Source organism: Mustela erminea, chromosome 13 (assembly GCF_009829155.1).
Source record: "Mustela erminea isolate mMusErm1 chromosome 13, mMusErm1.Pri, whole genome shotgun sequence".
Taxonomy (NCBI): domain Eukaryota; kingdom Metazoa; phylum Chordata; class Mammalia; order Carnivora; family Mustelidae; genus Mustela; species Mustela erminea.
In genome coordinates this window covers 40524847-40552738 of record NC_045626.1, presented here as the reverse complement: position 1 = coordinate 40552738, position 27892 = coordinate 40524847, and the positions used below count along the sequence as shown (strand labels likewise).

The following is a 27892-nucleotide window of genomic DNA, read 5'->3' as shown; positions in this document are numbered from 1 at the left end:
TTTCAGTTTCAGACTCTCCCAGAAGTGTGATCTTTCAAAAGTCAATCTGAAATTTCCTGGTTAGCATTAGTGAGATAATCTGTATGATACCACCTGACCCAAAACAATCCTTTCTTTTCTTTTGCTGATAACTTTCTCCCCTCACCCTCTTCCTTCTGCCTACAAAAACCTTCCATTTTGCACAACTCCTCAGAGAGCCTGTAAACTTTAGTAAACTAGAGTGGTTGCTGGTACATTTCTGAGTCCCTGAGTAAAGTCAATTACATCTTCAAATCTACTCAGTTAAATTTTTGTTCTTCGACACTGAAGACTTTAAAATAATTCAATCAATCTTTACAAAATGTGTGTTATGAATGTACTTAACATATTTGTTTCTGATGCTTCTTACATAGTCTATTCCTATATTGGAAAGTGGTTATCTTATTGTTAGTGATAAGGATAAGTGATAAAGATTTGAGATAAAGTGTGATTTTTATTATTTTCTTTTATGCAACATTATCCTTTCAAAGAGTTGTTTTAAAAATTTGCTCACTTAATTTTCCTGAACCCTACAAAATATGCAAGGGTCTATCCATCCTTAGGAATGCCTTCCCCAGCTCTCTTTTTCACCTATGTAAGCAGAAGGACAGATGCAGTGCTCCTTCAGATTTATTAGGAAAGCAGATAAGAGACCAGAGACATGCAGAGATATACATAGTTTGTTTTGCTTCATTACCCTAATCTAATTGAGAATTTTCAACTGGTACAGGGTTTTTAAAGCTAAGACACCACAAAATGGAGTTAGCTTTCCTTTTCTATGATAATAAAAATATTCAACTCTAAAACATCTATTGTGAATAATTTCCAAGTAACAGCCTATTACATTTTCTTTTTTTTTTTTTTAAGATTTTATTTATTTATTTGACAGAGAGATAGAGAGTACAAGCAGGCAGAGTAGCAGACAGAAGGAAAGGGAGAAGCAGTCTCCCCGCTGAGCAGGGAGTCTGGTGCAGCTTTCAATCCCAGGACCCTGGGATCATGACCTGAGGGAAGGCAGCCGCTCAACTGACTGAGCCACTGAGGTTCTCCCCAATTTCTAAAGGTAAACATAAGTATGTATATCAAATTTTATAAAATGTTTTTCATAACTCAGGAGAATTGAAAGCTCAGTAAACTTAGAGAGGTATTTAACAAAGCTAATTTATAATAATTATATCAAATTTCATCTATCTTGGTATTCCTATAGAATTTTTTAACTTGGAATACTTTTGAGATCTGAATCAAGATAAAAATGTAATTGTATATTTTCCCTAACTATAGATTTAATTACAGAAGAACAATTCATAATGATTTCCTATTGATAACTTATATGAAATAATCCATAAAGATAATAAAATGTTTTATTAACCAACTCAATTGGTAAACAGGCCAGTGGAGTTTTATAAATTTTATCAGTCATACAAATAACATTTAGTTTTGAGTGTAAACAGAGATTAGGGTTTCCTAAAGAAAGACAAATCATACTTCCTTTGTGAGATAAACTTTAATAATATGTGAAAATATTTAAGCTAGCCAAAACTGCTTAATACAAATTCATTTTCCGTACTTTCTAACAATTCTGGTAATACTTTAGGGTGTCTTATTTTGATAACTTTTGGCTTTTAATTATACTTTATGTTATAAACATAAAGTTTCTCTTTCCTATTTAAGTAAATATAAGAAATGAAAACATAAACAAACACATATAAATTAATGTTTGGCTAATAGTTTTTAATTGCTCAGAAAATGTTCTGCACCTACATTCAACAATATAACATGGCGTGATTCATTTCCAAATTTTTAATGTTATACTTAAAAATTTCTGAACTGGTACCATTGTCAGAGTATTGTATACCTCAGACAACATAAATTGCATTACCCTCCAAAATAATTTTACCCACAGTTGCTATAAAAATCGTACATTATGGACATCCTATAAAATAAAATATTTATTTATTAGAACTACTTTTATATTCTGCTCTAATACCCAATTTCACATCAAGAAATAGCTTTAATCAGAAGCTGTAATTGAGAATAAGAATAATTACAGAATTTTTTAAAAATCAAATAATCTTTTCAATAGTTAACTAGTTAGTAGATTAAAGAAAATGAAACAGTTTTTTGGTCTGAATGAGAAATTTCCATGGAATATATGCTGCTATTGTCTGCAAATTTAGAGAGTTTGGCACAAAAGACTATTAAAATATTATTTAAATATATAACTGCTTTCTAAATTAAAATGTTACACATTCAAAATAATTTATTAACTCATGTGTTCATTCATTTATCCATCATTCAACAAATGTTTGGTTGAGTGTTGCTTTCATAGATTTCCATGTTTTAACATTTACATGCTAGAAATTCAGTATTTCTGATTTTCCATTTTCTTAAAATAATTACCAAGGTAGGCAGAGTGTTAAATTCCAATATGGATCCTCATTCCATTTTTACCATATTTAAAAGGCTAAGCACCGTGTCTCAGGCTTGCAAATCTAATGCCTGCCAGGCTGGTTTTACAAATGCTTGAAGATGACGAGCCTCTGCCAAACTAGACAGTGCATGCTCTTGTCAAGGTATTTATATTTTAAAAAGGTAATAATACATCCCGGTGGGCAAACAAAACCTATTTGTGAGTCTAAGTCACACCATGGGCATCAAGGTTGCAATTCTTTCTTGGAAATTCTCCCATCTGATCCTTATAAAACCTCTGGCTCACATTATTATGGGCTTGTTCTGGTCCATGCCTTTCCAACAAACCTAGAAGCTGTAGGAACCTGAATATGGATTCGTATGGGCAGAGATCCAAGGACCAAGCGCTGAAGACTCCTGAAAGTGACAGTGCTGAGAACATCTCCGCAGTGTGAAAAGTGTAGTGAGAAATGAGTACTTATTTCCCAAACTGAAGACTGAACCAAAGAATACGAAAGTCCTTCAATACACAGCCACTCAGGTGTGGCAATTCTCTGGCACCAAAGACAGAGTTTCTAAGAGGATTTCTAAGAACAATCTCTCCAGAATTTTGAAGGAAAATATTTAATTTTCATCTCAAATTAAAATGCATTTTTTATTAGCCTCGACAATACCCAGCTCTCCCACCGCACACTTCCGTAGCATAGAGAGTAACACAAGTTTTCAAATAGAAGATGCAAGAACCACATTGGTAGAGTCCTGAAAAGGGCGATATATACATGCATAGAAAAGAAAATTAACACATGAAACTTTTCTTTCTAGAGAATATGGAAGTCACGCGAGACAGGGAGCCTTGTATTTATAGCATCTTTATCTATACCTGACTCAAAGTTTACTTCCAATAAACAAAATATTAGCAGATGCTGCTATCAATTTACATTCAACAAACTCCTACATATGCATTTGTAGATGTTTCTCTGTTAAAACACACATTTATTTCTTGACACATGTCTTTGCTAGCGTCCTAAATTTGGGTTCCAGGTGATCTAGAAACTCAAGCCCTTCTTCTTCCTGCCGATCACTGCAGCAGCCTACAGAGCCCGCCATAGACCCTTTCCCTTCGTAGTTATACGAACGCACGTAGTCTTCAGAATGTTTATGCTCCTCGTCTTGTCCACACAGGTACACCTTCTGTATCAAAAAAGAGCACATTTTATTATTTTTTTAAAGACACCTAAACATATTAGCATAAAAATAATGTCTTTGATTTACCTTTTACTGTTTAATTTTTAATCAGAGTGTGTCCTCTAATGGATTCCTACATATAAAAAATGCACATGATTGGTCTGTATTATATTCATTCTGAAAATATAGCAGATATATAAATGCTCCTAGCGAACACATTTATGAAAATTAAAGATACATGCATATCACAAAACTAACTTATGATTTCCCATTTGAACATCTGTATAGTTCCAACATCTCTTTGTAGGTCTTCACATATTTGGGGAACCCATATAGGCTATGATTCTTCCATTTATGTACAATTTTGGAATATATTCAACTGGATAAATATTAACCAGTATCGGTTAATCTGAACCTAAAACAAGGAACTAAAACCCAAAGTAAAAGCTTGACAGCCTGTCTGGTTGATGTTGATAGCCAGGCCTTTATGACCACACAGAGGATTCAGTATACTAAAAAATGTTTATAATTTACGATCCATGTATCACTCTATACAAATCTTTCACTCCAAATGATTTTCCTGGTAATTTAGGGAAGAAGCTCCTGGTCCTCTTATACTTCCTAAATACGTATATATATGCCCCTCCTAGATAGTTGAGCAGTTTTGTAAACCTTATTTTAAAAATTAGACTTGAAAGGATCATTTTTCTGTTTGGGCTTGGGCCTTAAATCCATATATATGATAATTAAAGAACTTAAAAGGTGATGAGTTCCAGGTGCCTGAGGAGGAAAACTTTTGGGAAATCTTGATTTAAAATTGTTTTTAGGGGCTTCTGGGTGTATCAGTGGGTTAAACGGTTGCCTTCCACCCAGGTCATGATCCCAGGGTCCTGGGATCGAGCCCCATGCTGGGCTCCTTGCTCAGCTGGGAGCCTGCTTCACCCTCTCCTCCCCACTTGTGCTCTCTCTTACTATCTCTGTCTGTCTTTCTCTTTCTTTCTCAAATAAATAAATAAAATCTTAAAAAAAAAAAGTAAAATCGTTTTTAACTTTCATGGAATATGAACTCAAAGACATTGGCACTCACCTCACCAAGCCGAGGTTGGGTGAAGCTGTGCCAGTCGGTATATGTGTATCTTCCAGCCTCCATTACTCCCTGTCCTGCTCCCTTGACAGATTCCAAGGTCTGATGTCCACCGCCTTTGCTGGAATCCAAAGTGTAGCCACCTTTTACCATCTCAAAGCTTTGCTGTGTTTTGACTCCTTGGCCACCAAGAGTGCCAACAGACATGCTTGTGTCACAAATATTGGATGTCTGTGTGGGGAGTCTAATATTTGCTTCCTAAAAGTAAAATTAGAGTTAAAAAATGAGTGAGTCAAATTGAAACTAACAATTTCTTTTCATTTTTCTTTCCCATCAAAATTGATTATGTTGAAGTCCAAACCTTCAATGCCTTAGAATGTGATCTTCTTTAAAAAGAGGTCATCACATATGTATTTAGTTAAATTTAGATGAGGCCACACTCAGGTTGGGTAAGGTGAAATTTGAACACAGACATGCACAAAGGGAGAAGAATACCATTGAAGATTTGGTTTTAAGTCAAGGAACCACGAGTTTATGATTCTTTGGAGTCCTATCGATAGGTCCCCCAATGATAGGTCCATGATCAAAGGAGCGAGACTGATACAAAGTGAAGGTCAAGCAAAGCTTTATTTCGCACCAAGCATCAAGAATCAAACTGACTGTTCAGGGCTGCCTCTTACAGGGAGGGCGACCCCTCCCTGCCTTACAGACTAACTCTTATAGAGCAAAGGCCATGTGGTTGAGCCTGGTCACACACAGGTGGCCAATGAGATTGCAACACACAGAGAAAGCTGCACAGTCATGCTAGGTCACTCATGGGTGGTCAATTGAATTACAATTCACCCCATAGTAGCTATTTGAACTAGCCTATCACCTTGGTCAGAATTGGCATCCAAAAGGTGGGGCCCACACTCCTTGGTAGCTGGGGAGACAGTATGCACACCCCACTGATTGGATGTCTCCACCTGGCCTGACTCATTCCTGCATTCGGGCTCTGTTATCTCCACCTGACCTGACCTGCTCTTGTATTTGGGCTCTGTTATCAGGGACTGGTTGACCATATTCTACTGGCTTCTGGGACTTGCTTTAAGTAAGTTCCCCGGGTGGCGGTGGTGGTGGGGGGGTGTTAGTTTAAGTTTTACTACATAAACAACAAAATCACTGTTTAACTGGATGGAATCGCTCTGGCTAAATAGGCCCTTACACTATGAAAGTAATACAATAGAATTATAAAGTTAAACGAGTTAATCCAGGAATGCCTGGTGGCTCAGTTGGTTAAACACCTGCCTTTGGCTCAGGTCATGATCTCAGGGCTCTGAGATTGAGGCTCATGTGCTCCTGGTTCAGCAGAGAGTCTGTTTCTCCCTCTCCTGCCCCTCCTCACTGCTCATGCTCTCTCTCTTTCATCTCTCTCTCAAAAAAATAAATAAAATTGTTTAAAAAAATGAATTAATGCATGCAAAGCACATGGAGTTCTGCCTGACATAGTAAGTGCTCAATAAACATTAGTTGTCATTATTATTACTATCATTATGTAATACTCAGCTGTTATCATTGGATCACCATACAATTCATACCAAAGTGAAATTTAATTTACCATCACTTCTTCTCCAGGTCCTTCAGTGTTTGACACAATTAAATTTTGTTGGGCTACATCTGGAAAACACTTCTTTACTGTTCTCTTAGCAGTAACACAGAAACAAGCAAACAGAACACCTAAAAAATAAAAAAGGATTTAAGTAAAATAGTATTTATTTTCTTGCTGGTGCATATCTTTTTTTTTTTTAATTTCTTTTCAGTGTAACAGAATTCATTCTTTTTGCACCACACCCAGTGCTCCATGCAATAAAAGCCCTCCTTAATACCCACCATCTGGCTCCGCCAACCTCCCACCCCCCGCCCCTTCAAAACCCTCAGGTTGTTTTTCAGAGTCCGTAGTCTCTCATGGTCCTTTAAATCATGATTTTTTAAAAGTTTCTTCACAGAACTTTACAGAATTTGTTCCATAAATTAAGATCCCTTTGGGTTATGAAATTTAAAACAGAGTATATAGACCATCTCTGTCTGACTAAGACTATTATTAGGCTAAATGAGAAAGAAATCAGTTAAAAGTAAGAAGGATGAACTGAGCATAGTTTGTTAACAGGTCTCTTCCCAACTCCAGAACTAACTTAAATGTTTCTCTTCTTTCCTCCATACTGAAATAGTAACTCCCTTTGATTGAAATTTAAGCTAGTATTACTGATAATTCAAATCCATACAGAACACACTCAAAGGGCATTAGGCATAAATACAAACATGAAAGGCAGTTACTTAAAATCTGTGGCCACTTTTGAAATTGTAATCACTGTGTTAAGGGGCATGTCCAATCTAACCTGCAACTCAAGTCAATGAATTAGGACACAGTAAAGACTACGTGGAAAGCCTATAAATGCAAATAGGTTCTGTAGTCCAATAAATGACTAAAAAAGGAAGGAAGGCTAGAGGGAGGGTGAGTGGGAAGGAGAGATGAGAGAATGATTTCCATCACTTTTGCATCTTGAAAAAAAGTTTGCAGAATGCAAAATCTCAACATTCTTTGCATGCATTACTTTTCCTCAGTGGCTCACCGTGACCATTTTCCACTAACGAGAGTCTTTTTTTTTCTTTTTATAATTCCAATTTTCTTTCTTTTTCAGGTTTATTTGTTTATTTTTAAGTAATTCTACACCCAACGTGGGGCTCTAACTCACAATCCTGAGATCAAGTGTTATGTGTACCTTTGACTGAGCCGGCAGGCACCCCTCACTGGAGTCTTCTTCAGATGTATGTTAAATACCTTTATTAATAACAGCGAGCATAAACATCTAAGCAACTTGTGGAAGCACTCTTCACTAATTCTTCCTGTGCATAAACTTGGCTGGTTAAAAGACTATGTTTTGTATGGGAGGGAATCTTAACCAACCTCTTTATTTTACTTGTGGAAAAACGAGCTTGAAAGAAAGGAAATGATCTATCCTGGGTCTCATACCTTGTTCTTGGAAGAACTAAGGGTACAGCTCTGAAAATTAGTTTAAATTTAACCTGCTCTTACTGATATGTTTCTTTTGTATCAAAACCCCCAGTCATATAGTACACACAAGATTTTTAAAAGGACACATTTACCAAAGGCTATAAAAGGTCGTTAAATAAAGAACCACCATATATATTTTTAAATATTAGATAAGCCTTCAACTAACACATTCTAGATAATTATACTTACATAACAGCAATGCAGAACCCAACACCATGGCAAGAATAGCCCATCTTCCAAGTATTACATTTGGCTTAACATCTCTCACATTTTTTATATTCATTTTACAGTCTGATGGCGTTGTACAGTCACATACTCTCACTGTTAACATGTGTTTTGCATTTAAGCCATGCCTATCTTTTATTATGAGAGGCACAGTATAATAGTTATAATCAAGAATTTGCCGCTGACGGAGAATGGCAGTTTTACCTAGAGCAAAAAAGGAATATATGTTGAAACTTTTCAGTTGCAATATTAATCTTACTTGATATGCTTGGGGTAGGCTGGGGGAAAAAAGGTGCAGAATTTAGCTTAAGGAAAAACTCCAGTGGTTCTTTTTTTTTTTTTTTTTTTTTTTTTTTGAGAGGGAGAGACAGAGAGAGGAGGGGCAGAGAGAGAGGGAGAGAGAATCCTAAGCTGACTCCATGTCCAGCACACATGATCTGAACTGAAATCAAAAGCCCCACCTACACTTAACCTACTGAGTCACCCAGGTGACTCACCCCACTTTTTATTTCTTCGTTTCTTTTTTTTTTTTTTTAAGGTTTTATTTATTTATTTGACAGAATGAGACACAGCGAGAGAGGGAACACAGCAGAGGGAGTGGGAGAGGGAGAAGCCGGCTTCCCACTGAGCAGGGAGCTGGATGCAGGACTGGATCTCAGGACCCTGGGACCATGACCTGAGCTGAAGGCAGATGATTAACCCACTGAGCCACCCAGGCGCCGCCCCCCAGCTCCTGCTTTTTATTTCTTAAAAATGATTCTGATTTCTTGAAAAACCAGAAAAATGAATTATTATTGCTCTATATTTATATTAGACTAATCTATACTTAACATTACTCAAATACTATATTAAAACGGATTGATGTGTTCTCTTAAAAGATATTTGGAACTAGAGACTAAATATATTATCTATTGCTTTATAAACATACTTTTGCTCTTTTCTCTGGGCTGCCAACACCCCATTCAGACTGAGAAAGACCCAGAAACTTTGGGGCCACGGGAGCCACAGCCATAGCCACATGGACTAGCACCGGATTCACCCAGGAAGCCAGGGGGACATGGGCAGCAGGCGTCACCACCCTACCAACTTTGACAAATATGACTCAGGTCACTTTAAAAAAGTTAGTGTGAGGCATTACTCCTTAGACGGGAACTGGAGCCTCTGCCCAGCTGTCGACCTTGACAAACTATGGACCTTGGTCAGTGAGCCGACACCGGTAAATGCTGCCAAAAACAAGACTGGAGTTGTTCCTATCACTGATGTGCTGTGCCCCGCCTACTGCAAAGTTTTGGGGGAAGGGAAAGCTCCCCAAACAGCCTGTCATCATGAAGGCCAGATTCTTCAGGGGAAGATCAGAGAATAGACATAGACTCTTAACAGTTCAGATTTGGCATTTCATTTCCATATATTTTTAGCGACAAAAGACCACGTTAATTTCTTCTATTTCTATTGTCTGAGTGTGTGTGTAGTGAGGAAGAGGGCTGGTGTCCTGGTAGCTTGAAGCCATGTGGAAGGAGGTGCAATAAAAGCTAATGAGAAGTTTAAAAAAAAAAAAAAATTAAAAGCAAGGTATTATCCTTTTGGGGGGATCAATAAAATAATTTCCTAAAATAAATGTTTATTTGTCATAATGAACTTAAGGTGAATGTCAAAACCATCAGTCATCTTAAGTTCCTACCAATGAGAAGATTTAGCATAATTACATACCATCTTTTGTTTCTAAATTCCAAAGTTTGTTGGCAGAATTATCCAGAAAGAATTGAAAAGGTGGACCATTCTCAGGTCCATCAGCATCTACAGGTTCCAGCACAGCGTAATCCTTGTCATGCTGACAAATTGTCACTTCCTTATCAATTTGTGGTGGGTGATCATTAAAGTCTTCCAAAAGAACCACTAATGTTCCCGTGCAAGATCTGCCATCTATGAAAAATTAAAAAATAGGATATTTCTTTGCTTAAAAACTTATTTTTGGCATCTCTGTGACACACCGCTGACATCTGCTTTCTAGTGGCTGTCTGAACTTGAATTCACACACTTTGGGATCCCAAATACCACTGCTACAAATACAAAATAGTGACATGTCACTCTTCCTTGAAGCTTGATGGCTCTATCAGATGTTATCTTGAGGTGCTTTTTAAAATGAAAAGGTATGACATGATGAGCAATGTCACTACAGAAGAGCCACCTGAAAATAAAATTGATTCCTTACAGCTTACTTTGTGAAGAGCCATTTGTTCATCTTGCATATACAAAGACTTCACTTTAGGTCATCAGTTACTTCCTTGACTTCCTCTTCTGACTCATTTCCTCACATACTCTTTTCCCAAACTTTGTAAAGCTTCTCATCAAACCCACTGGGTGCACCCTTCCCTGTCTGCTTTGGTACATTCTGTCGCCACTTCTGGGAATACTTTTCTCTTTCTCTTTGCCTGATCATACTTTGTTATCTTCCAAGAATCCGCTCAGATATCTCCTCCTCTTGAAACTTGCCGTGACTTTTCTAGACAGTGGCAGCGATATTCTCCTTTGATTTCTCAGAACACTTTGCTCATCATTGATTCACTGGCTGAACTGTAAACATGATCATCCTCAGAGCTAAGTTGTATTCGTCTTGAGAACCTAATGCTCTGCCTAGCATTTCTTGGCTAACTTATAACTTCATAGTAACACCTTGAACATAATGCAATTACTGTTTTATACTTTCCAAAAAACTTTGTTGAGTAAACCATAAAATAAGTTTGCACCTTTCCCCTAATTCAATAAATATGCTTTTGACCATAGGAGCTATTACTCATCTCCAGATGGCCACTGTTATTGGCTTAAAGCATTTCACCTTGTCTCAATATTTTTAATGAAAATATTACTGATGATTTGTGTTTAAGAGATAATGAAGTTCAAAAAACATGTCTAGATTTTCCCATTTGTGATAAGATAATAAACTACAATAAATCGTAAGCTCTCAAAATTGAAATAAACAGAAAAATTGATCGTTTCTCGTTTTTTGCTTCTAAATTTGAAGCATTAGATAAATTCAGCATTTATCATAAAGACCACTATAAATCATATGCAAATATAATCCATTTTTACTTTGAAATAACACTTAAGCCATATCTTATAGTATATTTCAGTGATTATTTGCTTATTTAACTTATTAAAAATTATTTTTAAATTAATTACTTCATAAAAGGCCACTGTTGCATATATATTTTCCAAAATTATTCTATCTAAACAAATTTTATAATATCTAAAAATAAAAGAGAGCTACAGCTCTTCTTTCTTTTTTCTTTTTTTAACAGCTCTTCTAATAAGAAATCTGCAATAGAATATAAACATTTGATACTGCCAGAAATTTGTAGATAAATTTGAATACAAGTGACAACTTTAAAATCAGCAAACTAAAGATGATGTGTTAATTAGCACAATTAATCTAGTTAGAGGAACATAATATAAATGAGAAGCAGTGAAATACCTTTTTATAGAAAAGGTACATTACTTGGATAATTAACTATCATTCCCAGGGAAAGGAGACTTAAGAGGTATTAAGAGAAGAACTGAACACAGACGAGTGGAAACAATCACAGAAGATGTCACTGTCATTCATCTGAAGCAGTTAAGTGACCTGAATTTCAAACAGGACGGGCAGTGCTATACTAGGCAGAGCGTACATGAAACAGTGCTTTCTAGAGTGATAGCACGGAAATCAATCTGCTTGGCAAAGAAGACTGACACAAGAAGCAGAAGTAAATAAATTGGATTCAAAGAAAGCTAAAAGAATGTCTAGGTTATCATCCTGAAATATTTATGAGCACCAAAACTAAACTTTCATCTGGAAATATAAGTAATTATTAAGATATTTGGCCCTTTGGAAGTATATATTCATTTTGTTTATGAAAATAAAAATGTTGATGTCACCATGTGGGTCTTTACTTCTTTGTGAGCACACGCAGATTATCCATGAGCCTGGGACATAGACTCTTACAGTTCAGATTTGGCATTTCATCTCCTTATATTTTTAGCGACAAAAGACCACATTAATTTCTTCTATTTCTATTGTCTGTATTTTCCTTCTCTTCAAATAATATTTCATTTTCCTATCACTAAGCTTCTCATTTCTGTGAAATGAGGGGCAGCTCTTAACTGATTTCTACTTATAATATCCATACAATCTTTTATGGGGAAAGTTCTTATACTAAGAACCTCTTATGAGAATACAGTAATCCTTTCATTTATATCATGTGAGAATTTGACTTATCTTCTGAATTCTAATTTCTATAGTAACTTGCCTAGTACTTGGAACTTACTAGACTATTAACATTTGTGAAATAAATGAGTAAACGGAAGTCCTTCTTTGACATCATAATCGTGCTCTTGAACCACTCTGCTTTCACTTCTCCTTCTATAGGAGCAGCAAATCATCCAGGGTTTTAGAGTGGTGGCAACATTATTTCTCAGCTAATGTTTTCTGCATTCTTTAGTGGGTTTTTTTTTTCCTACCTGTATTGAAAGAACTTTTAACGTAGTTCTGTAGTTTTAATGTAGTCTCTGTGAGAGGTATCAAGAGGAAGAGAGGTTCGTATGCAAGTGGTTAAGCGATGATATTTACAAGGACACTTACATTTAGTTTTTTTTTAGATATTGAAACATAAGTATTTTTGGCACATGGAAATAGTACTATTCAAGTGTTGGTGCATTTTTGTGAGGCATATGTTAACCTACTAGCACATGTATACAAACATACTAGTAAATATAGGGAGGTTGCTGTGTGTGGGTCTCAGCCTGCACATAACCAATCTTGTGGCTAGACTGGCCTTTGTGGTTCTTATATGACTGCAAGGTGTCCCAACTATCAGGAAACTCTGGGGGAAAAAAAGCTTTACTGTACTTACAAGTCCTGGAAATTACATGGCACTTCTGGGGCCACACAGAGAGGATGTGGGGGTCAGGGAGAAAAAAAGCAAGCCTGGGATACCCCTTTTATTGGGGTCAAGAGTGGGGGTTGAGGGTTTCTGGAGTCCCGTCTTCAGTGGTGAATTTAAAGCCTAAGAGTAGAAATTTAAAGAGCTTGGAAGTGAAAAAACAAGCTGCCCCAGGGGTCAGTTACTGAAATCAAGATCTCTAAAACAAAGGAGCCTGGGCTGGTAGGGCTACTGGGATGTGGTCTGAATCACTGTCTTGTCTGCTTGGTAATGTTTATTCCAGATAGGGATCTTTGAAGCAGATGCCTTAGCAATCAAAGCTTAAGTAAGGCAGGTACTTGCATTGCAAAACAAACAAAACTGTTGGGGTATGATACATTGCAATGGTCCACATTCAAAAGTTGTCTACTGTGAGAAGTGTACATTCAGAAGGATTTGGAAATTACTACTTTATGACATTTGAAGGACATTTCTTCACTAGATAAGTTCTAGAATTAACTAACCTTGGAGAAGGATTGTAAACCAGAGCAAAAGATGTAGTCATTATTTGACCATTTCTTAGGATATAGGATATGTCCATTAAGAAAGGCTCAAACAGACCTACCTTGAACCCAATTGTTTTAGAAGGACTAAACCCTTTCAGGAAGCTCAAGCCATAACTATCTAAGTATGTACTCCTGAAAACAATGGAGATCCTAGAGGATGCCACCATGTCTTTGGCCATTCGTCCTCTCCTAGTTTTCATTACTGATGCACTGGAGCTGACATTGGGTGGTCTCCAACAAATTGAGCAATCTATGCAAATCTGTTTTGCATTAAGTTTTGATATGAAAGTAAACAAAGTTCACCCCAAGACTTCCTTAAAAATATGTCCTCTATTTCTACAAAATTGCACTTACCTGTATCCATTGCAACCACAGAAACGTTGTATTGGTCGTTTTTTACAAATTTTGATTCTCTGTCTAGTACTTTTATAGTTCTCAAGTCACCAGTGTGTTCATTAATTTCAAACCAGTTATCTTCATCTCCTATCTTCTTATACCTAATTTTAAAAAATCAAATGTAAATGCTCAAGCCAAAGGCTGGACATAATCTCAAAACATATCATTTTGAAGAATACCTTACCTTAAGCCTTCACCACTGCGTGTATCAGGATCCAACGCTTTGTATCCCTGCAATTCTTGTCCAACTTGGAGGCCATCTTTACTCTGAATAACTTTCACTGGCGGTTGGCATTCAGGACCCTCATCGCTGTCTTTAATTTTAACAGTGACAGTTGTAGTGCACATAGTAGGAGTTTTTGAATTTGCTGCTTTAGTGAATTGTGCTTCATTAAGGACACCAACTTGCAAAACAACCTGGCGATTCACTTCATAGTTCAATGGCTGTTTAATAAACATACTTTAATCAGTCAATCTGTAATACTTCATACAGAAGACTTATAATTAGGATTCCAAATTTTAGCACAAAAAAGAATATCACTTTTGTGTGTAAAAGTTACCAAAAGCAGGTGCTAATATACTTTAAGACTAATGGTTGACTACCTATAATGAGAAATGCTATCAAATGCAAAATTATTGATGATTTAACCAATTTCTCTTCTCACCTTTCTTCGGGAAGATCCTGACTTTATTTTTTTCATTACAAGTTTAAATATTAATAGAAATACAAAATAAGTGACTAAACCCAAATTTATCTAGTGGGAGAATAGTGATAACTGAGACAACAGAAGTATATAAAGCGTATAAGAAGTATATAAGATAATTAGACCACTGGGACATGAGATTTGGCTATAATGGAGCAGTTACTCTGAGTGTATCTGTAAAAATTATAGTGATACTATCTAGCAGCATCTTTTGGAAACACATTATTTTTAGGGCTTTTTAAAAAAAATTATCATATTTGAGTTTATGTAGCTCCTAATCAAAGTGTTCAGTCCTGAGCTGAATAAGAAGAAAGAATGTTGAAACAATGGTTAAACAATTAGAGACTAAAATCCATCAAAATAACATAAAAAGGAAAGCAAGAGAAAGAAATCTAGACCCCCGCAAAATGATAAACAAACAAACAAACAAACAAAAAACTCCAGGAAAAAAAAAGAAAAAGAGAGTGAGAAAAAGAATAAGCAACATAATAATGAAGGGGCATTTTCTAAAAATTGTAAGAGGAAAGTACAACTTGTGTCTGTAGCTTTTAAGAAAATCCACTCTCCCTAAGATATTCATCAGGGAAAATATGTTAGAGGTTAGGAAAGGCAATGCATAGAAAGACTCAGAAAGGAACCAATTGTGTCTTTAGTCATCCCACCCTGAATATGCCTGATTTCATCTGATTTCAGAAGCTAAGCAGGGTCAGCCCTGGTTAGAACCTGGAAGGGAGAAAGGAGCCAGATTTAGTTTATCATTCTGGGTGGTACTAATTGCAACTGTATTTTTAAAATCCCAATGTGCTGGCTACTTCAAATATAGGAGGATTAATGACAATGGTTGCTAAATAGTTAATAAATAGTCTGTTATACAGCATAGAGAAGTAAAAGTATAATCTGAGCATGAAAGCAATTGAAAAGACAAGAGGTTTGATGTCCAGGAGTGATTCTTCCATTTCTCTCTTTATTGTGTTCCATAAAATTAAAGATCAAGTGGCTGCCTAAGACTCCTTCTAAGAACAATATTTGATTACTAATACAATATTTCTTTGCCTGGGTTTTCTCCATCTATAGAACAATGTGTTTTTTGCCTGCAATGCCCATCTTCTAAGAAAAAAATGAGGGTAAAATAATAATAATAATAAAAATTTAAGTAAACAAATGTAAATCATTTCAGCATTACGTTGCAATTCTCTAGTCATATGTTTACAGAAATTACTATGGAGATATATATAGTATATAGGATATAGATATGTAGAAATCAATGCCCAAATGTACATTAGTATTTTTTAAAGTATTGCTTGATTGTTTTGTTGTTGTTTACCTTGACAACACACAAGACTGCTTCATTTGTATTGGGGTCTGTGCTAATTTTGAAGTTTCCATTTTCATTTCCCTGTAGGATCTTGTAGACAGCCTTTGAGTGAGGAGTGTTTGGCAAGTCCTGGTCATGTACCGCCATTCGTAAAATCTCAACGTCAATTCTGTTTTCTTCTACTTCTGTAAAATACTAAAACAATTGCCTCTTGTTATGATAAATTGATAGCTTTAACAGCATGATTTTCTACTTTAAAATTTACATTTAAAGAAAAAGAAAATAAAGTGATATAGGAACGTGTGAACATAAATTGGAAAGGACTTAAAAAATTCATGCATAGATTATTTCTTTCCTTACTAAACTGCTTTTTCAAATCTTACCCATTCTTCAAATTCATCTCTTAACTTCTAAATTTCTCTGAAATCACTCAAGCCCTCAGATTTTATCTATTCTGAATTTTATCTATTCTGAATTGCCCTGTTTATATCAACATAGTAAGCCTTTAATATTTATAGATAATTATAACCTACACTGATTTCTTATTATTACGGGATGACTTGTTATTATGCCAATTATTGTTTTTAATTCAATTTAATTTCCCTAGCAAACATTTTAAGGAAAAAGTTTTTCCTTTTTTGAGGAATTAAATCACATTTTTTCCTCTTCCCTCCAAAAAAGAAACACAGTTACAGAAGCATATTATATTAAAAGATTTTAAAAAAGTAGTAAACCATAATCTTCTAGAAATGTAAAATAAATTCATAGAAGGATGAAAAATCATTAGAGTACAATAGATCTTGATTCTAATCCAGGTTTTTCCTCTTACATGGTCAATATGTATGAGATCGTAAGCAAGTTACTTAACTGACTTCATTTTCTCTAAACTATGGGATAAACATATCTTTACAAGGTGTAGGGATTCATATAAAATATTGTATGAATGTGCCTGTCACTGGAGGTTTTCTTTTCTTTAACTTGTACACTGGTACAGATTAATGAAAAAATTATTATTTATTAAAAGTTCAGGAAAGAAGAGCCATTTCCTGGAAGTATCTTCCTATATATATTTCTTGTACTGTGTACTTCCTAAGGGAAAGTTCCCTCATACATGATGCTGGGAGAATCTGCATATAGATAATGGGAGGTCCACACTGTATGTAGTGCTGTCCCAGCAAAGCAGAGGATATAAAGCTAGTCTCTTTTTCATCTTAGGAAGTTGAAGTACAAAGGATACCAGAGAGAGAGGACCTCTTTTCCTGCACTCTATAAAATAAACTTAAACCCAAGGCATCCAACAATAGAACTTGGCATCCAAGAGACTGGTGAATACATGAATAACATCAAGGACTAAGCAGCCCTTTGATAGCCAAGAGAGTAGTTTTTTCCTAGCATTTAGAAAAAACTGGTTCTTCAATTATTTTTTCAGAAATCATATTTTTTTCATGTTATCTGTAAGTGGTCACTCTTAAAACCAAAATATGGAATCTCACAGAACTACCAAATTCCTTGTGTTTTTTTTAAAAAGTGAAAGAACCTAGGTAAATGAATCCAAAGAGATACTCACAGAAGTTTCTGTAAAATATGGTGGATTGTCATTTTCATCCTCAAGTGAAATAGTAATTGTTCCTGTATTAAATAAACCAAAAGGTTGGCCCCCCATGTCTCGCACTTCCATTATTAACTTGTATGTATCACAATGCTGGAAAAAAGAAAAAAAATGAAAGAAAAAGGTACACTGATGAACTCATCTATTTCCTATAGCTAGTGATTCTCATTGCCATTGAATAGGCTCTCATTATTTTATGTTCTTTTTTGATGATTTTAAAATATATAAATATAAATAAGAATAAGAGATTGGCTAGTCAGTGCAATAGAAACCAGATATGTCTACCATAAAATTTCAAAATTTAAAGCTATTTTGCATCCACACATCACATCAGGTCAATGATCTTCATGAGAACTTGCCCAATACCTTGTGCTTTCCCCAAATCTCCTTAGACACAAAGGAGGTATCCAGAGAAGCCCAAACACAGGCTGTAGGGAAACAATCTGGGGAGGTGGCCAGACTCCTCTGGGAGTTCATTATGAGTATAAATATAGTTTAGTGATTCTAAAATTAATTAATCAGTTCATTACTTCTCTATCCAGTAAAGGTGTAGTTGTGGTGATGACACCTGTATCCGGATGTATGGAGAAATGCTTTGGATGATCTGGGATTTGCTGTAAGATTTTGTATTTCAGACGAGTATGGAGAGTGTCTGGTTCATCAAGGTCTATGGCAGTCACTTGACCCACTGAAGTTCCTGTTCAGAAAAATCCCATATTGTCAACAACTTAAAAGAGTCATAAAACTGAATTACAAACAAGTTATGGTTGTAGCGTATTCTCCCCAAAATGACAAGTGTATTGATTTTACAAACAAGTGGAGTGTCTTAAATGCTCTTCCAAACCCCAGGCTACCCTTAATTATGTGGGTATTCTGGATAACAGGGTTAATATTCCCCATGTCTAAAAACACTCACCCCACCCTTGGTTAGCGTGGTCCTCCAATTCTTCCCTCCAACCCACCACCCCAGCTCACAGGTCATGTTTGGATGGGATCTTCTTTGCATGTCTCACATCTTTTATGGGACAACTTGATAATGTTATGAGAGGAATAGCACAGCTTTGAATATGATAACAAAGAATTTATACCTTGATATTTCAATAAATCTGCTGAATTGTTAATATATGCAAATAATAATTAATATATGTAAGACAAACATTGTATAGCAACCTGTGTATCATTTGGACAAGATTTACAGCCCAGAAGAGTACAAGCAATGTTACTTTAGCAAATCAAGAATTATGAAAGAACAATGTTAAACATGCATGCAGAGGCAATGACAAGAGAATTCAGGAGGCATTTCTTGTAACTTTTTTATTTTCAAAATAAAATGGATACTTCGTGCCTAGGTCACAATCTTGGCTGTCTATAACATTAAGCTGGTTTGCCATTTTTGAAATTTGTTTGGAAAATATGCCAAGTAAATGTATGTATATATTGTTATAAGTCAGACAAACATTTCCATGAGATGATTTATTTCTGGGTCTTTGAAAATGTTTTGAAACTTTGTAAAGATTCCAATTATTTATTGCTTTATGAATGCGTCTGTGATGCCTATGTACATGGTCAAAACAGAAAATGGGAATAGCATTTGTCTGTAACACACATATATGCATCGTGGATTAATCTAACAAAGTTGGTAACTTCCCATATTAGCTGCCTTGTACTTACACATAGCAAAAATGAGCACAAAAAGGTTTGCCTTTGAAGAATTTATGATCTTCAAAGATTACAAGGTTTTATATAGAATATCTTTGACACTCCAGCATTGTTAAATGCTTTTGCATAATTGTGTTACAACATTACTGGGGATTTTAATCAAAGCAAAAATCTAGTTTTTTCCTGAGAGGTGAACTTACCAGTTCTACAATTTTCAGGCACACTGAAGATAGTCACTTTGTTTTCAAAATAGGGAGCATTATCATTATCGTCTTCAACTTTGAACAGCAAGGGGAGTGGGTACTCCGGGGCATAACCGTCTGCTGTTGTGGCATAGGCGTAGAGCTGAAGGGGAAACAAGCACCGTCAGCTTGTTTGCAAATGACACATTATGCACAAAATTAAGTTTAGAAGTTGGGAAAAGACATAAGGTTTAAAAAGCCATCCATGAAAGAATATGTAACTAAGAACTTGGGCGATGGAAGATACACTAGCACAGACAATGCTGCCATATGGCTTCAAACCTTGTGCAGCGTTCATGTGGTTCTCCCGCCAAGGACTGTGCATTCCAGCTAAATGGAATTACTCTGTTCTCTGAATTAACCGCATACCCTTCCGCTTGTTAGATTGTATATAAATTTCCCCCAGTTATGCTAATAAAAAGTATTTTATTAGAGATTTAAAAAATAGGATTCCATTTATTTATGGATTTGCCTACATGTATAAATAGATATCAATGATCTTCAGAGATTCAATTATCAATTCTTTTCTCTGGTTACCTGCATGTTCTCATTTTTCTATCATAAACATATTTCTTGTGTAAAAAAAAGTGCCAATAAAATCGTATATAGGTTCCAAAGCCATCTCAAAATGGTATATGCTGGTTCCAAAGGCCAGGACTTAATGTCCTTTTCTTTCAAAGACCATCAGTTTATTTCTATACTCTTCTTATGTGGTTTATGCATTATAAGTGTTCAATAAATAGTGTTTGAGTTAAACAGATTTTCTTTACTGACAGCACCAAATAAACATGCCCAAGGTGGATTCTGTATTAATTATTCACAGGTCAATTATTCACCGGTCAGTTATTCTCCAGTCAATCTTCCTGATTTTCCTACTGTAACCATCTTCCAAAATGAACCACGGTTAAAATTCCAGGTATCTCCCTCCTCCTTGTCTTTCATTAGCCTTATCTGTCAGTTGCCAAGTTCTAGAGATGCTGGCATTTCTGTGTCTCTTCCGCTCGTTATCTCTCTTTTATTCCTAATGCCATCATTCTCATGAGACTCCAAATGTATTCTACATGTTATCCTACCAACTTTCCTGCAATTTTCCTAACTGACCTTGTCCAATATCTGCAGCACTCCAGAGTCAGAGTCATTTCCACAAAGCACAATTGTAATCCTGATATTACCTAACTAGATTCTTCAGTGATCTCTGTTTCATCTACCAAAGTAACCACAGAATCCCCGCTCCTGTTAAAAGGCAACATTACATCTTCACAGTTTATCTGGAAGGAAGAAGCTTCCGCTCCAGTCTCTGGGATGGATGGTATTGAAATGACCATGTTCTTTCTGTTCCCTTATTTGTGTTTCCCCAAACAACCCCCAGGTGGACTTTGTCAGTTATAAAACTCATACTTTGATTTCCACCAGTCTGATCACTAGATCTTATTCCCAATAAATTCTGAATGCAGAGTGGAAATACAGCAGTGTTCCAGCTCACCATCCCCACCAGCAGCACTGTGGTTTTCTTCACCACCGTCCTGTCCGGATGTCACACTATTCGGCCTTCCTATCCATCTCTTTCTTTCCCCTCAGATTTTGTTTAAGCTGCTGCCATTTGAGATTTTTAGCTACAGAAAACTACAAAATTATCTTATGTCTCTATAAGATGACAATTGTCCTTAGGGATGAAGCCTATGACATACCAAAGCACCCAACACAGTGCCTGAGTAGGTAATTCTTCAATAAATAGATTTTTCCACTCAATTCCATCCATCTTTCCTTTTCAGAAAGACAAACTTCCCTTTAGATTGGCCCTTTGTGGGGCACCTGGGTGGCTCAGGGGGTTAAAGCCTCTGCCTTCAGCTCAGGTCGTGATTCCGGGGTCCTGGGCTCGAGCCCCGCATTGGGCTCTCTGCTCCGCAGGGAGTCTGCTTCCCTTCCTCTCTCTCTCTGCCTGCCTCTCTGCCTACTTGTGATCTCTCTCTGTCAAATAAATAAATAAAATCTTAGAAAAAAAATTGGCCCTTTGCAAAAATGTATCATAAACATTCTTCACAGAATCACTTGTAATGAATTCTTCTACTTCATCACATTGGCATTAAAATATCTCCCTCTCTAACTTAAGTCCATCCTGCTGAAATTACACAACTTCTTACTAGTGCTTCTCTTTATCAGAAATGAAGATCATCTAGTTCCCACCATACAATCACTTGTAGTTTGACATAATAGTGTTTCCTGATGTTTAACAACAAGTTAATATCATTATCTCACCTTCCATAGATTCATTCTCCCTAGGAGAATCTATTTATGTCCCTGTAATAAAGAAACTAATTTAAATACTTTCTTATTTAGTCATTGAGGTAAACTCAATAATAGTACTGGTTTTACAGTAGTGTTCACATTCTTTTATACTGAAAGCAATAATCATACACTTGAATATTGCGATAAGAAGTATATAGAACATTATACTTTAAAATTAGTCATATTTTTAGCTGAGTTAGAAGAGTATTATTTAAACTTCTTGTGCATTTTTAGGATATTGTTTCTCCCTTGAATTCTTCTGTAGCTTGAAGAATCTCATTTCATTTAGCCCTTTTCCACTACAATTTGCTGAGTTGTCTTTTCTTTTCTTTTCCCTTTTTCCTTTTCTTTTCCTTTCTTTTTCTTTTTTTCTTTCTTTCTTTCTTTCTTTGGGAAGATGGAAACAGTTGCCAACAGGAGTGGGAGCCCGAGTTTGACCTTGTGAAGAAAGACAGCTAGTGTAGACAGGGCAAAGGTAGGAGGAGAGCAGTGGCACCAAAGCTGAGTGGGTACAGAATGTGATTAGCAACATACATTTAAAGACAATGGGTACGCCTGTGTGGCTGAAAAAGAAATGTATGTTGCAAGATAACAAGGCTCTGGGAAAGGGACTAACCTGAAAAATTTTCCCTGTGTATTTACAAAGATACAGATTCTCCTCAACACTCAAAGAGAAACATGTTTGTAACTGCTTTCTTTCATAGAATAGCCTGGAATTATTGAAGAAAATCCTCTACTTATACAAGAATTCTTTGAAAAGATTTGATAAAATGGACTTATACACATCCCTGAAAGATTAGATGTATTTAATGGTTTAAGACAAACTCTTGAAACTGCAATAATGATGTGATTCATCCAGAAAAATACTTACAAGCCAAGATCAAACAATCTAACATGGGGCAAGAGGGAGAGTAGGAGCACAATGAGAATGTGTATTGAATTAGACCCGTGGCAACCTGTGCCAATAATTAATGAAATCAAATTATTTCAGGTAACAATAATTGAGTAATATATAACATTTATATAGGTTAGATAAATGCAAAAAATTGGGAAATCCCATCAAAATCCTGTTTTTGAGGACAAAATCCTAGAGCATTTGTATTATTTTTAATTTTTTTTTAAAGAGCTGTATGGTTTTCATACTGATTTTACCAATATTTAATTTGTGTATTTAATGTTTGCAACAGCTCTGAGGTAGATAAGACAACTATTAGTAGCCTGTAAGGCAGAGAAGGAAACAGATTCTTGAAGATTGTGAGTCGTCCAAGCCTAAAAGAAAAAGTGGCAGATAGTGAAGATCTACTAATTTCCAGAGTAATAAGCTTTCCAATGTAAAGCTAGTAAGTGAAATCAATTTGATACAAAAACAAAGATGTATTATTTTAATTTGCACCTCTATGTTGACAGAGAAGGCTACCATTCTACATTGCCTCAAGTGATTTCATGTTTCATCATGTTTATATCTGGCTGTTATACTTCCCTTTACAAATCTTACTAATTTGAAAGAGGTATTTCTTAATATCAGTTCAATCTTAACTATGATTTAATGGGAACTAGAGAAACATGGGTAATTCTGAAATAAAAATTATCCAGAAGCCCAACATTAAGAATAAATTCCAAACCGTTTTATTTCTTTTGTCCTTTAAAAGATGTTAAAAAAATAGGAAAGTAACTTTTAAAAAAAAGTAATCTCTACATCCAACATTGGGCTTGAACTCACAATCCTAAGATCAAGAGTCACATGCTCTACCAACTTGAGCCAGCCTGGCACACCAATGTAACTTATTTTTTTTTTTTTTTAAAGATTTACTTACTATGTATTTTAGAGATAGACAGCACAGGGGTGAAGGACAGAAGGAGAGGGAGAGAGAATCTTAAGCCAATTTTGTGCAGAGCACAGAGCCCCAGGTGGGCACGGTCTCATGATCCTGAGATCACCACCCTGAGTCAGTCGCTTAACTGACTGTGCCAGCCAGGAACCACCACACTCCCCCCCCCTTTTTTTTTTTAAAGATTTTATTTATTTATTTGACAGAGAGAGATCACAAGTAGGCAGAGGGGCAGGCAGAGAGAGAGAGACAGAGACAGAGGAAGCAGGCTCCCCACTGAGCAGAGAGCCCAATGTGGGACTCGATCCCAGGACCCTGAGATCATGACCTGAGCTGAAGGCAGAGGCTTAACCCACTGAGCCAGCCAGGTGCCTGGAACCACCCCCTTTTTATAAATAAAACTATTCTCTCTTTCTGTTCTCTGGCAACAATCCAGTGAGAAGCAGCTGAAGAATTCAAAAATTCAAAAACAGGGTGTTATCAGCAGAATAGGAAGTGAAATAAATGTACATTGCAGCATACAGAGCAGGCAGCTTATTATTTCTCCTTAGGAGTGACTACTAGTGTTGGATCTTTTCTCCTTATAATGGATCTATAAAAGGGGCAGAGGGACTGGGTGGCTCAGCTGATTAAGCATCCACCTTCAGCTCAGGTCATGATCCCAGGGGCCTGGGATTGAGTCCTGCATCAGGCTCTTTGCTCAGAAGGGAGTCTGCTGCTCCCTCTACCTGCCGCTCCCCCTGCTTGTGCTCTCCCCACCTTTCTTTCTGACAAATAAATAAAATCTTTAAAAAGGGGGAGGTCAGAGAATTTACATATTCACATGCACACATACCTAGATCTATATATTTTTCAACTTTATATGGTTTCTTGATAGATCAAAATGCTTGCAATGATGCTTAGCATACCTCTTCTATTAGAATCTATGTAAACTATTTTTTTTTTCCTTTTAAGATTTATTTGACAAAGAGAGAGAGGGTGCACAAGCAGGGGGAGTGGGAGGGGGGAGTGGGAGAGGGAGAAGTGGGCTCCCCATTGAGCAGGGAGCCTGATGTGGGGCTTGATCCCAAGAGCTTGGGATCATGATCCAAGCTGAAGACAGAAGCCCAACCAACTGAGCCACCCAAGTGCCCCTGTAAGCTATTTCTATTTCTCAAATTAATAATTTGATATTATTATGAATAAAGTATGTTTATTCAGAGAATTTAGGTGGGAGCATAAAATTATAAGGACAATATGTCATTCTAATCCAAACATTTAATTTAATTATGAAATCCCTAAAGTGGGACATTTATGTTCTAAAAATTTCACCACCTTATCCAGTGCTTTGACATCCTTAGGACAGGGTCTCCACCCGCCCCCCCATCCCTAGTCATTCACTTCTTTCATGGCTGCCTTTGTGTGGCTACCAGTTCCTGCTTATCTTTTCTTTTTCTTTTTCTTTTTCTCTTTTAATATTTTTATTTATTTATTTGACAGAGAGAGAGAGGGAACAGAAGCAGATGGAGTGGGAGAGGGAGAAGTAGACTTCCGGCTGAGCAGGGAGCCTGATGTGGGGCTCGATCCCAGGACACTGGGATCATGACCCGAGCTGAAGGCAGGCGCTTAACAACTAAGCCACCCAGTTGCCCCCCTGCTTATCTTTTGGATATCTGCTAAGATGTTAATTTCTGGAGTACCCAAGTATGAGATAACTTTCCTTTCTATGGACTCATTTAACAGAGTCCTTCAATTACGCTCACTTCTAATTCAAGAATCCAAGCACTTAAATAATTTAACTCACCATCTCCCTAAAACTCACTGTGAATTTCTTCTATATGTCAGGTTAGACCTCAGAACACTGAGGAGATATGTGAAGTTTGAAACAGAAAAAAGAAAGGATTTAATTTTCTGAAGAGCTGAATTTTACTTTGGGTCAATTTAGATAAAATAAGAGAAATTGGTAACTTATTCTGGATTACTAAAGAAATAAAATAATATCCAAGGCTCTCATGGCTGAAGGACAGTCAGAGAGAAAAAAAGAAAAGAAGCACAATATTATTCAAGAGGTAAAAGCAGTGAACCTCAGTTTTATGATATGTTTAGAATTATGTTGGGTGACTTCAAATTTTCGGTTGCTGGGGCCCATCCCAGAACAATTAAATCAGAATTTCTGGGAAATGACCTAAGCATCAGTATTTTTTAAAAAGTTCTCATGTGATTTATAATGTACAGTCAGGTGGAGAATAATTGAACCTATTATAGGGAACTACAAACTCAAGAAAATTCACCACTGTTGTCCCAGGGTTCTACAAATCAAAGCCTGTCCTTTAAAATCTGTCATTTTATTTTATAGAGCTTTTCTCCCCTTATGATATCCATTATCTTTCTTCACCAATTGTGCTAATAGAAATGTTAAGTTTACATCATACTATAATGATATTTAAAATACTAAATCAAATGATTAATTTTTCTAATATGTAAATAAGCTATATTAAAATTACAGAAACTGGGGGTGCCTGGGTGGCTCAGTGGGTTAAGTCTCTGACTTCGGCTCAGGTCATGATCTCAGGGTCCTGGGATCGAGCCCCGCATCTGGCTTTCTGCTCAGCGGTGAGCCTCTCTGCCTACTTGTGATCTCTCTCTCACTCTCTGTCAAATAAATAAGATTAAAAAAAAAAAAAAACTACGCTTTAAAATTACAGAAACTGTAACTGAAAAAATAATTCTTAATAATCCAATAATCTTACTGGAAACTGTTCATACTGCTCACGATCTATGCTTCGCGTACAAAAGATGTCCCCTGTGTCCTTATCTATGTAGAACAAATTGAAGGGCTCTTTGTCCACTCCTGGTCCACTTATGGAGTAAAAGATGGTGTAGTTCTGTGCAGCATCAGACTGGACCTGTAACATAAGTGACAATCTAGTAAAATAACAAATATGCTATGGTAATACCTTCAACCTGATCTGTTGTGATGCTTTAACTATTATCACTTGCTCTCTTTTCTATTCACCTATTCTTTCCTTCCCCTGTTTCTTTATGCATCATCCCATATTTTTCAAGCTCTTATTCATACTCAGCAACGTGCAAAGCCACAAACTGGATCATCTATATGATCCTAAATTTTTTTGAATTCTCTGCATATTTATGGAAAATCTTGGAGTTGAACATACCTTCACAATTTCTAGTCACTTAATCCTTATTCCTATGTAAAATATAGTAACAATTTTAGTGGTTTTGAGTTATTTGAAGTGGAAACTTTTCTGATTTAAAAAATTAAAAATAACACAACCTCCCACCCACCATTAAGACCTAATTTCAAAGCTGGCCTATTATTACACTCCAGGTAGCTGGCAGTGACATCTTTTTGGTAAACAAAAATACCGGTCTTCTTTTGTGAGGGTAAGTGTGAATTAAGGGGACAATTGAATTATGCAAAATCTATAGGCATGTCCTCTGAGCAAAGAAGAGTGAAGTCTGGTGGACTATTCAGGAGAATCTGGATATATATTTAAAAGCATCAGAAACTCAAAATATGAAACTTGTTTGTAAATGCGGAATAGGATTTCTGGAGGAAAGTGACAAAATACACTTTTTTTTTTTTTTTTTTTTTTTTTAAGTTCTGGTGAATGGGTGATCCTTATTGTACAAACAGGTAAAAGCCCTGAAAGTTTTAAAAGTAAACAAGCTATACTATATAAAGTCAAATGAGGTAAAATGTACCTGCTGAACATGTTGTGGAAATGGACCTAATGAGTTCTCCATCAGCGAACAGGGAATAGGGGCCCATCGTCTCTTGCTGCGTTTGAGAACTGTGTCTCTGGTGTGCCTCTTCTTGGGAACCTGCATGTGATGAGAGATGAAGAAATAGAGCCCAGCCTCTCATCAGGAATTGTGATTTTCACATGTACACCAATGTGAAGAAAATAAGTATGGGTTGCACATAATAATATCACAGGTAATACCCAAACTCTTTCTGTTTTTTATTAAGATACACACACACACACACACACACACACAACCAGTTTCATTCTGTTTAACCAGTTAATCAACCAGAGATTTGTAGGGCGTTGCTGAAAGATGCCATCTCCAGAAGTATTAACCTCCTAAACAGAGATTATCCGTTAACAAATATCTAAAAACTGATTTTATTCCACTTGGTGTGGTACAACCAATATTTGCCAAAATACTGGCTACAGCGTTTATAGAACTATGCAAAGACAGAGGTCAGTGTTTGTTCAAGTATATTTTATTTTATGTGATGTGGAAACTATAATATGAAAATATGAAACAATGTTTTATAACATTCCTTCTAAATTTGCAATATGTGTTATGTATGTTAAAATGCAAGCACATTCTAAATTTGGTAAAGAATTCTTATAATCAAAAGGAATATAGCTGGGAAGTCTCTCACAAATTAAATTACTTATTCCTAA

The 27892-nt window shown here is 36.1% G+C and overlaps 1 protein-coding gene across 2 annotated transcripts in view; it reads right to left on the bottom strand.

Moving 5' to 3' along the window:
* Positions 1-3063: 3063 nt before the first annotated feature.
* Positions 3064-27892, bottom strand: part of DSC1 (desmocollin 1) — a 38516-nt gene continuing 13687 nt past the window's right edge. Inside the window, exons 4-17 of one of the 2 annotated variants that reach the window (XM_032309190.1) lie at positions 27180-27299; positions 26204-26359; positions 19318-19462; positions 17989-18155; positions 17417-17551; positions 15859-16044; positions 14015-14274; positions 13789-13931; positions 9681-9893; positions 7938-8177; positions 6294-6412; positions 4700-4954; positions 3700-3745; positions 3530-3618 (exon numbers count right to left, since the gene is read on the bottom strand). In XM_032309190.1, the coding sequence (XP_032165081.1) occupies positions 3710-3745; positions 4700-4954; positions 6294-6412; positions 7938-8177; positions 9681-9893; positions 13789-13931; positions 14015-14274; positions 15859-16044; positions 17417-17551; positions 17989-18155; positions 19318-19462; positions 26204-26359; positions 27180-27299 (2175 nt within the window). In that variant the 3' untranslated portion in view covers positions 3530-3618; positions 3700-3709. Of the gene's footprint in view, positions 3619-3699; positions 3746-4699; positions 4955-6293; positions 6413-7937; positions 8178-9680; positions 9894-13788; positions 13932-14014; positions 14275-15858; positions 16045-17416; positions 17552-17988; positions 18156-19317; positions 19463-26203; positions 26360-27179; positions 27300-27892 lie in introns of both variants that reach the window. The other variant, XM_032309189.1, reaches the window with a different exon arrangement.